General features: G+C 38.4%; 1 protein-coding gene across 2 annotated transcripts in view; it reads left to right on the top strand.

Annotated features, from left to right (window-relative positions):
• The window catches only part of nfat5b (nuclear factor of activated T cells 5b), a 50,828-nt gene extending 39,294 nt beyond the window's left edge, over positions 1-11,534 (top strand). Inside the window, exons 3-13 of one of the 2 annotated variants that reach the window (XM_084404456.1) lie at positions 2,399-2,966; positions 4,816-5,002; positions 5,175-5,365; positions 5,552-5,724; positions 6,878-7,012; positions 7,091-7,146; positions 7,706-7,838; positions 8,099-8,167; positions 8,278-8,366; positions 8,475-10,242; positions 10,329-11,534. In XM_084404456.1, the coding sequence (XP_084260582.1) occupies positions 2,399-2,966; positions 4,816-5,002; positions 5,175-5,365; positions 5,552-5,724; positions 6,878-7,012; positions 7,091-7,146; positions 7,706-7,838; positions 8,099-8,167; positions 8,278-8,366; positions 8,475-10,242; positions 10,329-10,567 (3,608 nt within the window). In that variant the 3' untranslated portion in view covers positions 10,568-11,534. The remainder of the gene's footprint in view (positions 1-2,398; positions 2,967-4,815; positions 5,003-5,174; positions 5,366-5,551; positions 5,725-6,877; positions 7,013-7,090; positions 7,147-7,705; positions 7,839-8,098; positions 8,168-8,277; positions 8,367-8,474; positions 10,243-10,328) is intronic. The other variant, XM_084404457.1, reaches the window with a different exon arrangement.
• Positions 11,535-15,000: the final 3,466 nt, after the last annotated feature.

Below are 15,000 nucleotides of genomic sequence, written 5' to 3'. Positions count from 1 at the left end.
AATCAATGATATTCAGAGCACGCTAGACAATCTTATTCTGTAGGAGAAATGTCCTCATCTTGGTATGTGTCGTTAGGCAGCTGTCAGAGTTTTAGCAGTGTGGTGAGGTGGTTGAAGATCTGTGTCCAAAATCGCCCCCTATACCCTTAAATAGGGCACTATTTGAAGGGACAGCCATTTGTAGTGGTGTCCGAAACCATAGCGGATGATATCGAGTGCACTCCTTCAATTCCACAATGCACTGCAATAACGAGTGTAAAACCGATGTACGCTCAACGGCTAGAGAATACCCATAATGCACTGTAAGAGTTGCGCGCCGAATGAATTCCCGCGTCTCGCCAGAAGATGGCGCTGCAGCTGAATCATCCAGTGGTCCAATGTGGGTACAGTGTAATATCAAACTAAATTTATTTTTAATTGATCGTTAAATTCTTTAATTATGATGTATAAAATAGTTTCCATGACAGAGTTCAGGATAAATCATTTCATCTTACTATTGGAGTGGCCAGTTTGCTAAGTTTCAAATGATTATTAAACAGCAAGCACAAACTATGCAAAAGCGGCAGCCATTTCGGCGCACACTCGTTTTCATTCACTCCCTCAAGTGAACTATAATAGTGGACTAATGTAGGGAATAGTGAATGAGGGTATAGGGGGCGATTTCGGACGTAGCTCTAGATTGCTGAAGGTTGCTGGTTTGAACCATCCATGATGCAACCCAGTTTTGCATTTTACATCAGATCCTTTTGGTGCCTGACCTCAAAGCACTTTGATTCTTCCAGGTTCGTTTTCATGCATTACAGCAGATAAATGTTGTAAATGACAAGTGTAAAGAAATACTGTCACTGTATTAAGTCACTGTTAAAGCGTTAGTTCACCCAAAAATTTAAATTCTGTCATTAATTACTCACCCTCATGTCGTTCCAAACCAAACCAAAGACTTTCGTTCATCTTCATAACACAAATTAATCTCTCATAATTTTTGCCTATCCATTGAAAGCCCACTCAACCAATATTTGCACGCAAAAGTACAAAAAAACATTGTAAAAGTAATCCATATGGAGAGTTGATAGGTTTAATCAAAGTTTTTTTTGAAGATACTCAATCGCTTTATATGATGAACAGATTCAATTTGGGCTTTTATTCACATACATAGAGCTCAATCAGAAGCTCAAACATGCTTGCTTGATGGGAATAAAAGCCTAAATTGTGAATAAAAATCTGTTAATGATATATCGTGTGATCGTGTCTCTTCAGAAGACTTTGATTAAACCTCTCGATTCAAATGAATTACTTTATCAATGCCTTTGTGAACTTTTAGAAAATTTAGCTTGAATATTCTTTCAATGGAGAGACAGAAATGATGAGAGAATATAAAAAAAATGTGTCCTGAAGATAAAAGTCATACAGGTTTGGAATGGCATGAGGGTAAATGATGATAGAATTGTCCTTTTTTGGGTTAACTATCACTTTAATAAATGGTTTTTCAACCTCTTTTTCTCCCTGAATGTGAATATGCATGTTTATTTATGCAAAACAAACACAAATATCAAAAATGTCTTATAGATTATGCCACAGACAGGCATTATACTGTTTTTTTTTGTGACAAATGCTTCACCTCATCGTTTGTTCAAATGAGGAGTGGAAGGTGTGTAGTTGGATTTTCAAGGCAAATGAATTCATTAGATGCACCAAAAACAAACCAATAAAATTGAACAAAGCCTCTTCATTTTACTATCAGCTTTTATTACTCATTGGTTGTCTCATTTTCATTCCAGGAATTTCTCTCTGAAGCAGGGAGTGTCTGCATACAAAATGCTCTGCAGTTTTCTGCTTCATAGGTCAGACACTGGTTTATCTTGTTTCTGTGGCTATGCTCACTCCCGTCAAAATTTGTGCAAATTTGTATAAGAATTTGCTTGCATCATTTGGATGAGATATAGACCCCCATATAGACTGGAATAAATATTAAAGCAAATGCCCAATTTTTTTTTTTTGAGGGTCATATGCAAGAGCTCGATTACTGTAGATTTCCAATGTATGCTTAATAAAACCCAAGACATACGAGGATATTATGGCTAGCGGGCTGTGCGTAATGTCTTGGAGAGTGATGTCATGGCCTGCTCTGCAGTAACTCTACATGAAATGCTTGTTTTTCTTTTTTCACAGATGTTATTCAGCATGATCGTTTTGCTCCCGTTGTTCGTTTATTTATTTCCACAGCATTTCAACTGCTTTTTTGACATTTGCCCGAATGATAGATAATGCTCTTTAAAAGATAAAAAAAAAACTGGAACAGCTGTAAGGAAAAGAAAGAGAAATGTCTTGACTTGACTGGGACTGTTGGCTCATGTTGATACCGATGCCTTTATTCACTGTTTAATTGTGCACACTACAGATGCGTCGTCCGCCTCTTCTGCTATGAGCACGGGAAGTCCTCGCAGTGCTTTTCCCACCTCTTCCACCTCAGCTTCAGAACGGATGGCCGGGAATGACAGCAGCACGCCAGGAGATGTTAGCAGTCGGAGGAAAGCCGAGGTGCTGGCTGCGGAAAACAAGCTTTCCGGCAGAGTTTGTGGAGAAAAAGGTGGCCAGCAGACCCAGCAGCAACACCAGATGACACCCTCCAAACGGCCTGTCCTCAACATCTCGCCTCCACCCGAGGACCTGTTCGACGACAGCAACATGTCCTGCCAGGATGAGCTGCTTCTCGACTCAGAGCAGAGCAACAGCATCTGGATGGAGAACTCAGTCTCTAACTTCAGCATTGTGAGCTCCAGCTCCTACAATGACAACACTGAAGTGCCCCGCAAGGCCCGTAAGTGTACCCCGCGACAGAAGCCGGGGTCAAAGCCGGTCCCTGCTGAAGAGGCCAGCATGGATGTCTTTGATGCAGATAGTGCCAAAGGTCCACACTTTGTGCTCTCACAACTTGGCCCAGACAGCAAGACCTGTTCCAAAGCAAGGTGAGCCATTTAGTGCCATGGTATACGTTGGGCCTCTTGGCCTTCTGGTGCGTTTTGGTGCCTGTTTGTTGGAGATTGGTGTGAAGAACCCAAAATATTTAATCAAATTAAAGGAATAGATCACTCAAAAATAAAAAATCTGGCATCATTTACTCACCCGAATGTCATTATAGACCCAAGATGTTGGAAACCCCAAAAAATGTTTATGTCCAGTTTTTTTAAAAAAATCTTGGTTATGTAAATGTTAGAGGCAACATTATGAGAATGTTCCTTTTGTATGTTATCTGAACTATTTGAAAGAAATGTAATTTTCCCTTGAAAATGATTACTTCCAATTTTTCTGTCATTTATTTACAGTAACTTCTGATGTAATTGCATTAAATACTCTTCTTAGAACAATTTTATATGAAACAATAGTGATTTAATTTAATGTCTTATTTTAAAGTGCATGTTTTTAATGTAACCGTCTCCCTTTGGTCAGTTTAAGAATAATTTATGCAATTTTATATTATTTATTTGGAAAAATTCAAAGAGCAGTTTCATGTCTATTCTTGTATTGTTCAACTGGTCGAGGTTGATATGGGATTTAAAAAGTCATTAGTAATAAGTTATGCAAAAGCTTTATAGAGAGAGTAATTAGTGCAGTAATCTAATTACACTGTTGAAGATATAATTAGTAGCTAGTAATTTTAGAGTAACTTACCAAACACTGCTAATAAGTAACATTAAATTCTATGAGCCCCTTCATTTTTGGGTCACACTTGGTACCTTCACGGTCAAAAGTGACCGAAGCCTTGAAATGTAACTTTTTTCGCCCAAGGAAAATCAATGTAATATATTTGTATTCAATAATATTTTTGGATTATTATTTTGAATTTTGAGGGGATTTTATGATACTATGCGTGAGGGAATCATGTCCATGATTTTTTTGTGTGTTCACACAGCTAATGTGACAAATGTCACCAAGTGTCATCCCATTAAGATGAAGCAAGAAAATTTTTAAATTAAAAATGTATTTTTTTTTTGGTTTTGGTTAGTTCTGACCGAAGAGACCCAGAAAAAATATTTCACAAAAAAGTTCCATAAATGATGTATAAATAAATGTTTTGAGAACGTTATTAAAGACCATTCAACAAACATTTAAATTAATTAATATTACTGGAAGAATGTTTGTTCATACCTTTTCTAATGTTCCCATTAAGTTGTGAAAAATTCTGAACTTCTGAATGTTCTCTGATTGTTTAAAACGTTTTTTTTTTTAATAATTTTTTTTTTATGTTTAAACGAGTTTTTTTCATGGTTATGTGAATGTTAGAGACAAAATTAAGGAATAATTTTATAATCCATTTATAATTTTGCAAACATTAATGAATCTTGATACAAACAGCAGGAAAATGCTGGGAGTGCTTCTTGGGTGTAAAAATATGTAAATACCTCCGGTGCTCTTCAGTAAAGGGATCCAGATATATCTTAAGATAAAGATCTGAGGCACTCAGGAGGATAAAGATTAAAAAGCCTTTATTAATCCATGGCTAGTCTCATAAAAATAAAAACATGCCTACGCGTTTCAGCCAACAAGGCTTTCGTCAGGGCTTGAAATGTTTGACAAACAGCTAAAACAGATCTTTATCTTAAGATTAATGAATCTTACTTTTGAATTTTGAACTCTGTACCATCTGAAACCAGTAACATTTAAGAAACATTAGCTGAACATCTAACTAAAATTGAGTGAGTGAGTGAGTGAGTGAGTGAGTAAATGTTGACAGAATTTTCATTTTTGGATGAACTAAAAGTACAAAAACCCCAATTAGCTTTCGACTGATGTTCACCAGCGATCCTTGTTCCATAGCTCTGATGGACCTCAAGCATCTGGTCTCAAAGGCGGGATACTGTCTTGTCAGTACCCGCAGAAAAGTGAAGGGAAAGAACTGAAGATTGTGGTGCAGCCTGAGACTCAGCATAGAGCGCGTTACCTGACCGAAGGCAGCCGTGGGTCTGTGAAAGACCGAACACAGCAGGGTTTCCCTACTATCAAGGTGGGTATCACAGACTTACAGTTACCTACGGTTGTGTTCTCTTTAGAGGAAAGTTACAACACAAATGAATGTGCCTTTAAGATGAGTCTTATGACATGGTTCTCTTCTCGCTTTCCCCTATTGATATATATGCATGTTACTCTGTTAACTACAAGTTTCTTGATCCTCGCAGCTTGAGGGTGTGAAGGAGTCAGTGGTCCTGCAGATTTTTGTGGGCAATGATGCTGGACGTGTGAAGCCCCATGGTTTCTACCAGGCTTGCAGGGTCACAGGCCGGAACACAACTGCCTGTAAGGAAGTGGACATTGAAGGCACCACTGTCATCGAAGTGCCTCTGGATCTCAGCAGCAATATGACTCTGGCGTATGTAACAACGTGTCAACTAGTTGAATTGCACCCCACTTTGAAGCTCTAAATTGTTCATTAAACTTTAAACTGAATATTCAAAAAGAACAATCCCAGTCCTCTAATCCAGAGGCTGTATTGATCAAATGTGGTTGGAAGAATTGATATTGACGATGACCAGCTGACAGTCGGGTGTCTTTACAGTGTAGACTGTGTGGGGATCCTGAAGCTCAGGAATGCCGATGTGGAGGCCCGTATTGGGGTGGCTGGATCTAAGAAGAAGAGTACCCGTGCCAGACTGGTGTTTCGAGTCAACATCCCACGCCCCGATGGCTCTGTGCTCACGTTACAGACCTCGTCGTCTCCCATACTGTGCAGTGAGTGGCTTTGGGTTATTCATAGCATCTCCCTGCTGGCGAGCCCAGCTGGTGCTCTCATCACATAGGAGAGGTAGGGATTAGACGGGGGGATAATGAATGTTTATATTATTAAAGCCATAGAGCCAAAAAAAAAAAAAAAAAAAAAGGAGAGAGAATGAGTATTAGGCAGAACATCAGGTGCTTACTGTGATGAATTGTACTAAAATTGAATTTCTGTGTCGCCAGCAAATATTCCAGGTTGATCACAACTTAAGTTCTACTGACACCATCTGTAGCATTGTGTCATTTACCTCAGAAAATGGTTTTGATGGTCATTGTTGTGTTAGTAAGGACAGAAAACACATTTGCTTGTTTATTAAGTGCAATGATTTCTTTTTAACAATGTGTTTTTGGCACTGGAGGTGTTGTTGCATTGACACAATGTCTTAACAATGTGGCGTGAAATGCTAAAAAAAGTTAACACTGAAGTAGACAATATAATAGTGCACATGTGGATTAATTGCAATTTATTTGATTATCATTTAATGTGAAAATAAAGTGAATTTTTTGCTTAAAACAAGCTAAATTATATGCCAATGGGGTGAGAAAATTCAGTTTGAATTAAGATTATTTTTCTCACCCCATCGGCAGATCATTTTGCTTGTTTTAAGGAAAAACTCACTTCATTTAGATGTAATATCATAATACATAATACATAAAGACATAATATCTTATGGCATTTTACTACTTTAGCAAATGCATCTTGATATAATAATTTTTAGATATTAGGACTGGAAACAAGATAAAAATACTAAGTAAGAAAATCATTTTTTGCAATGTTGACCAGATGTAATTCACTTATAATTTAACTCTTAAGAAACAATTGTACCTCATTGCCTACTTTTGTAGGTAAATGCCCTTCTGGTTATGCATTACCAGCATGTTATCTGTGTCCCTTCCTGGTTTCCTTGTGTGGATACAAAGCAAAAGTAAGCAGGTTTTCCGCTAGTCGCAGGCTGATTTTGCTGTATGGATTTGTTGACCCACACGTAATGTCAGATGTGCAGAAACTAAATTTTTAGTCATGGTCTGCTGCACAGAAACATTGTGACGTGGCTGTGTATCCTAATGGTGTTTTTCTCTCTTTCTCCGATTGGTTCTGTTTTTATAGCCCAGCCTGCAGGAGTACCTGAGATTCTCAAGAAGAGTTTACACAGTTGTTCTGTTAAAGGGGGGAATGAAGTCTTTATTATCGGAAAAAACTTTCTCAAAGGAACCAAGGTCATATTTCAGGAGAATGCTTCAGGTATCCTTACATGTTACATGTTACATGCTCTTCCTGCACAACACTTGCACTGTTTAACCTCTCCCTGTTTGATTGTAGCAGATGATAAATCCTGGAAGGCAGAGGCTGACATTGACATGGAGTTTTTCCATCAGGTAAGCCATAGCATCTGCTGTGTCTATTATTTGACTGTGTGGGATGATCAAGCACTGCAAAAATAGAGGCAGCTTTGCACAGGTCACAGACATCAGTGTCCCCAATTGTTGCCTGACATGAATATGGAAAGAACGGCAGATTGATGACCTAGATACACAACCAGTACGCAATAAAGTTTTTAGTTATTTTCTAGCAAGTGATTTAAATAGATCTGTTTTTACAGTGACTGTCAGAAGTGATTTTAGTTGTCAATGTTTAGTCAATGTTTTTTTTTTTAATACATTGTGTGCTGCCACAACAAACTATATTATACAAATGCAAAGGGACCATAATTTACACAAATGTAGCCAAAAACGAGGAGTGAATAAATCTGGCTAGTGTTGAAATTGCAACAAAATGCATGGTCAGACATCCCATATGATTTGCAGGTGATTTGAGTGAATCGTGTCTGATAGTCTTCCAACACTTCTTTGAAGTCTTCTCATATATATGACACCACCATTGTGTTGTGATTAAAAAAGATGTGATCTTTTAATCTTTGACTTTCTCCCCTTTTAGAATCACATTATTGTTAAAGTTCCTGAATATCAGAATCCAGCTATCACATCTCCTGTATCTGTTGGTATCTATGTTGTTACAAATGCCGGACGATCCCATGATGTTCAACCATTTACGTACACTCCAGAGCCAGGTCAGTTTAATCTTTACCCCCGTTTCCCAACCCCGTTCCTGGAGGCACACCAACAGAACACATTTTGGGCGTCTCCCTTATTTGATCCATCCATATTAGAGTCTCTATGAGCTGATAAGTTGAATCAGTTGTATTTGAATAGGAACAGTGTACTTAAAAATGTGTACTGTTGGTGTGCTTCCAGGAACAGGGTTGGGAAACACTGTGCTAGAACGGTTTACCATTTAGAAAAATCACTAATTTTGTATACATTTTTTCAGCTGTTGATTCCTCTGTGAAAAAGGAAGTCTTGCCTCCGGTGACACCTTGTTGTTTTGAACAAATAAAAGGTGAGCAAACATCTATGTGACTATTAGCATAACATGATGTTGCGCTATGAGTGCCAGGGTATTTCCTGAAATGGAAGAGTCACTGGCCTTCTGTCTGTTGTTTCATACAGTAATCGATACTGCCTTGATGACGCCGGTTTTGCCTCTTGTTAAACGAGAAGAGGCCACACCAATGGAGGTCTCCAGTAATCCCTTCAAGGTTTGTATAAATCATGAGACATAAATCACCACAATAAATCAGTACCACATCAAGCATTTCCCTATAATTTGATAAATGCCTATGTTTATCCTGTTTGGAACCCAACAGACCTCTGAAGTCATCAATTCAGCCCAGCAAGCCTTAGACATGAGTACTGAGATCTCCACCAATAACTGCAAGTTTTCCAGTCCGCTGGCACACCAAACAAGAGAACAGGATCAATCTCCGAATTCTGTCTTTTCTAACAAGGAACCATTCAGCACCATCCAGGAACATAATCTTGCATCCAGCGGCTCTTTCCACGTGCCTAATAAATCTCTTCTCCAGCAAGGAGTTCAGCCATTCCTCTTGGAACACAGAAACAGTCTTGGACAGGAGAGATCAAGCAACAGTGGTGGATCAGTGGTGGGGCTGTCCCAAATAGATGACAACCCACAGCAACAGCTCTCCCTTCTACCTCCAGATGAGGTGGCACAACTAGAGCAGGCTGTGCGGCAGCTGCAAGCAAAGGGATTCTGCAACATCCAACTCCAGAATGAGAATTCAATGTCAAAGCAAAGACAACATCAACTTCAACAGCAGCAGCAGCAAATCCAACAACAGCAGCAGCAAATCCAGCAACAACAGCAGCAAATTCAGCAGCAGCAGCAGCACATCCAGCAACAAGAGCAGCAAATCCAGTTGCAGCAGCAGCAACACCAGCAGCAGCAAACTCTGGAGAACCTACAACATCAGCTTTTTCAGCCCCAGGTTCAGATGCATTGTAGTTCGGAGCAACAGAGCTCTTCCCAGGGAATGGTGCAGAATGGAAATTCCCTCTTCCAGCAAACCCCATCACAACAACAGCAGCAGCAGCAGCAGCAGCAAGCAACCTTGTTTCAACAAGCAACTGGCTTTCTTCAGCAGCAACCCAGTCATTCCTCACCTTCCCTGTTTCACAATCAGACGGCCATGACTGAAGCCCAAAGCCCACAGGAGGCTCTTTTCCACACACAGAAGACCTCACCCAACCAGGATCAGGTCCAAGCTTCCCTTTTCCAAAGCAATCTCAATGTTCTCAGTGGGTCCAACATGTCTGTAGAAGCTCAGCCCTCTGCAACCAGTATGTTTATTTCCCAGAATGCTGTATCAGGTCAACTTACTGTCAATGCCAGCCAGCCACAGCAACTGGCTTTCCTCACTTCTATGCAGGGGACTCTCGAGGCCCCATCTGTATTTCAGACTCCAACCCAACTGTCCCCCATTCAGCAAGGCACTACGATGGAGCAGCAGCAGTCACCACAGCATGCCCAACCTGGCTCCATGTTCCAGAGCATCTCCCAATCACCGAGCAAACTCTCCCCTGGTCAGCAGCAGCAGGCCGGTCTACTCCTCGGGTCCTTAAATTCTCCAGTAACACAAGAGCAAACCTCAAATCTGTTATTCGGTGGACAAGTTCAGATTGGATCGATGAACAACAGCAGCCTAGCTTCTCCAGAACAACAGAACACTTCCCTTCCCTTCTCTCAGGCCGGCATGGTTACAGTCAGGCAGCAGGAGTTGTCTAAACCCATGACATTTCAGGATCAGACTACTATGGGGGTCAACCCATCCTCGAATAAGCCAATTTTCCAAGACCAGCAACCAATGCAGTTGGCGCCAAGTTCTGGTCCTTCACAGTCTGTAAACCTCTTCATGGCCCAGTCCAACATGCAAGGGGGGATGGCTTCTCAAGAAACCCTTTTTGCACCACAGAGTGATGTAACCGGAATTCAAACCAGCACTTCCTCTCCAGTACAACAGCCTGGTCAACTCTTTCAGACTACAATGGGTGGAAACCTCAACCAGCCCAACCGGAATCAGCAGCCCGACCTCTTCCTTTTTGAGATCCAGAATGGTCAGGCAGTGTTCTTAAACATGCTTTAGACTTGTTTGTCTCATAATTCAGAGTCATAACTCATTCTAATGTTTTCTTTCCTGCAGAGTGCCGTCAGCTGATGAACAGCCCAGGATCTACACTATCTGATCAGATCATTGCCATCAGTCAGTCTGGACAGAGACAGCAAGAGAGTGAGGGGCAAATCCAGTCTTTACTTGGGCAGTCTATGCCAGACCCTGGAAATGTGCCGAGCACCTTGACAACCTCTCAGAACATGGAGAAGATTGACGATCTTCTGGTGAGCCTTCAGGAGCAAGGCAATAACATCTCCCACTCCTACTAGGGTCTTCAAGGATAAGCTGCCCAGTATCTCCATTCCATATATGATTGTTGATATTTCTTGCACTAATATTGGATATTTTGGTATCTTTTATTTTGGATATTGCAAAAATATTGGATTGGAGATACTTTGATCATACCCCTTATAGCAAGAGTAGGTCATTAACTTTTATTTCATTCTACACATTGACACTGAGAAAGTAGAGTCGCCCGTTGAAAGATTTGGCAAAATCTCTTGAAGAATCACAACTAAAACCATGGTATACAAATTCTGACCTGCAATTCTTTGTCACAATGGCAGAACCCTCTGGAGAACCTCAAGGCATCCTTAAAGAAGGGCAGTTTTCCATGGATCTTACAAAATGCAACCCATATGTTCCTGTTATAAAGACTGTCTGGTTCTGCAGCAACCCCATTATAAATAAAGGCTTTAAGGCAGTTATTGAAGTTCCTTGAGTACACAATAGGATATTTGAGGCACCTGGAAACCTAGAGAGTCTCAAAAGGGTTTCGTTGGTGTGGCAAGTCTAAGGAACTAAAAGGGTGCCTTGAGTATCTCTTTATTTTTACAGTGACGGAGAGAGCATTTTGAGAAGATCAGGACACATGAGATGTCTATTTTTAGCTGTAAACTAAACAAATAATCAAGAATGCCTGATAGAAGCAGTCTGCAGTGACATTTTTATTTTTTGTAAACAGTCATTAATACCTTTTTGTCTGATACACTTGAGTATAAGCTATTTTTCTTTTGGAAAAATCTTTTTAGTCAAACGCGAAAATAAATGATGTAGAATGTACATATTATGTACATTCACTTAGAATATAAGTGAGAAAACAAATGTGTTTTGGCATTTTCCTCCTAGCACTTTATGTATGTTTTCAGTATGGTTAGTTATTCCTGACTCATTGACATTTCATCAAGCTTTCTATCTCAAACCAACCATGTTTACTGAATACATAATTCTACTGTCTTTCATCTCTGTGTTTTTTAGACTAATCCGTACTAGTACTAGCAATTAGAAATGCACATTCCTGGTTTAAAATCAAACAAGTAGTTATCAGTAATCTAAAAAAAAACAAAGCTTCTGATATTTATTTTTGATTTTGGTTTACACAAGTCATTTCTTGCCATCATATTTAGATTGGTGTCTGTTTTGCATGTCTGAGTGTCCTATATACATGTGTATGTGTGACATATTTTCTGATAATACCTCTAAAAGTTTGTCATTATTAAATTTATTCTCATAATGATTCTAAAATATTGACAGTTGATGCTCAAATCATTTCGTGTCATCGTGGTAGGTTATTTTATTTCGTTTACCAGTGTCTGGTACGCTGGAACGGGGCTGATTGCATTTTTTGGGGGGCAAATTAGAAGGGAGTGTCCAACCAGTATTATCGACAAGTTCTCAGAATATACAGTAAATACGAACGCTATAAATGCTGGGGAAGCAACCTTTTATCTTTTGTAGCAGAAATCGTTTTTATCAATCACTTCTACTTAAATCCTAAAATTTTATAGCCGTCGGCATGTCAGAAACAATATTTTATCTACTTTATCGAAAATTGGTCAGTTTTGTGGCTCGGTTGGTTCAATGTTTGTGTATTCGGTTATGAAGTGAGTTTGTTTTGAATGTAGAGAAACATTATGAGCTATATATTTCTGGTAATATCAAGCTCATGTATGTGTTCTTGTGTCAGACATAATGCAAAGCTGCCAAACTAGTTTGTGTGCTAAATATTAGGCTGATGTGACATTAGTTGGCAGATTGTTTTGTTGTTAGCATGAGGGTGAAAATATATACATTATGAGGGAGCTGTTCTCTGTAATGTCACAGAAATGGCTCATTTGAGCCTGCTATGTTTGGTATTAAATGTCAATTTTTTTTTGACTATTTTCTTTTCTCAGAACCTTGGGGGACTTTTATGCCTACTTTTTAGTAGAGACGATTTGATCTTCTTTTTTTCTTTTGGGAGAAGTTTTGCTTGAGGGGTGCTTTTTTTATATCTCTGCATGGGAAAGAACTGTGAACGGGAACTGGAAAAAAGTCTTCATCTCTGTACAATACTAATTGTTATATTTTTCCATAATCAATATTTATGTGAATATTTACTTTTTCACCATACCTCTTTTTAGAAAGTATTTATTTTTGTGTCTCAAGAATTTTCACGATTAGAATCAATGCCTATTAGATTTAAATTAGAATGCATAATTATAACATATTTCATATGTATCTTTTTTTTTTTTATGTCAAATCTTTTAAAGAAAAAAATGCGTGTGTATCCCATATACCATTGTAACATCATGTTTAGGCTATAGACACTTTGTTGAGAATCATTATTATAATGCACAGCGATTCGGTTGTACATTCCTGTACTTTCACTATTGCAAAATGATCATGGTTCTCAACTCACCTGGATTTTTAAATATAACTGAATTCCTATAATGATTTCATGAATCTTTTGGGAAATATAAGCCATATAAACAAACATTGCCCCTAAAAATTCTATTTTGTATTATTCTTGGGACCAATTATAGTTAAATTTAGCAAACTAATCATCTGTTTTGGGTGCAATAACATTTATAATTTAAAAGTAAATATTTATAAATTAAAAGAAATTCAACCAAATGTAATAGGAACACAAGTGTGTAAGTGTTTTTCTTTCAAATACAATAAAAGTCAGTTCAATATTGCAAGTGAGGCTTTGCATATCACAATTTTTTCATTTATTTATATTCTGACACATTCTTTCCACTCATCCCAGTCAATAAATGAATAACAAACAATGTGCCTCTAAATTGACTAAAACCAATTCATTTTTTAATTGGTTGCATGACGTGGTAAATATACAGCAATTAGTCGTGCCTTCTGATTTAAAAGCAGATCATTTCCTGGCCGTTGCCTATTACCCCTTTAAAATTTGTTCCACAATGGATACGTAGGCTATGTTTTATGTTTCACTTTAAAGGTGCAGTAAGCAATTTCTGAGAATTATTTTTGAACACTGATGATATTTGAAATCAACCCAAACAAACACGCCCCTCCCTTCATTGCTCCGCCCCCTAAATGCACAAACATGCATTGCAAGAGTCGATGTCTCTTTATCATAGCTGAAGCGAAGCAAAATAAAGCTTTGTAAAAAGTAAAGCGAAGATGAGTAAATACAAGCAGTGAGTGGACACGCCCCCTGGTGCTGATTGGCTCACTCTTTTCCCCCATCATGAGTGGACACCTGCCCCTTACTGCTGATTGGCTCACTCTTTCTCCTCCCCCATCATGAGTGGACACGCCCACTACCGCTGGCCACTTGAACTACAAGTGTGTTGAGCTGCTCGGTCTGAACCGTTTTTAACAGCGTTTCTCAGAAATTGCTTACTGCACCTTTAAATTGACTAGATCAAGAATAAGCAATATTATTCACAAAAAAACACAATTCTTTTATTTAATATATGCTTCTTTTAAAAAATTTGTTTAAACCGATACGCAGTTAGACTGAGTGCATATTCAGTTGGACTTCTTTATTCTTTGTTATGGTTCTGCTGCTTATTAATGTATGAGAATTCCTAATGTGCCATAACGAATGTCAATATTATGTCAGTCTTATGGCGATATACTTTTATGTGTCAGTTTGCTCTATTGTGTTGTCTGATTTGGAAGTTTCTGTTGTATGCGATGATAACATATTACATCTGACATAATTGTGACACTTTAGGCTACAAAAAAAAAAAAATCATATAGAAGCATTTTGCTTTTGTTGGGGCATTTTTACTCTTGCAGCTATTTTTCTGTAAATGTCATATACGGCTATGTATAAAAATAGGTTAAATAAAAATAATTACAGACTTGTGCTCTTGTTGTCAATCATGCATTTGGTTCTGAAAATCAATACCCGTCCCGCAAGAGTCAGACTGCAGTTTCAGGACCGCATTTCTAGGAACCTAGTTTTGTTGTGACATCTACACCAATTCTACTCCATCAGAGACCTGAATTAAAACTCAAACAGATGCAAAGACTGGACCCACGGAAAGGATTCAATTTTCTTTTCTTTCCACCTGCATGTTAATGTGGCTGTGATCAGCCTAAAAGGAAAACAAGGTTATTTAAATTGAAGTTATGATTAAATAACTATTAATACTAATAACTAATAATAATTACAGTAGTAATACTTGATTATTTTTATTATTCGTATGAGTTATTTCCTGTGTTCGCAATTAAAGAGAACTGCAGTAACGTTTTCTGAGCAATAGAGGTCACCGCTCTCAGCCAACAGATTCTGCTTCTTCATTGCACTTCATTCAGTCACCTAAAAACGACAGACTAGAGCATCTTTAAAACGTTGTATAACTATGGTTTTATCGTCAAATACGGCACAAGTTAGTAAATAAATAATAAACAACAACGGAGTGTCTTAAAAAAACACTCTTTTGTTTCAAAA

This window comes from Rutilus rutilus (assembly GCF_951802725.1).
Source record: "Rutilus rutilus genome assembly, chromosome: 3".
NCBI classification, from domain to species: domain Eukaryota; kingdom Metazoa; phylum Chordata; class Actinopteri; order Cypriniformes; family Leuciscidae; genus Rutilus; species Rutilus rutilus.
The sequence above is the reverse complement of the archived record's forward strand: the minus strand, read 5'-3'. Positions and strand labels throughout refer to the sequence as shown.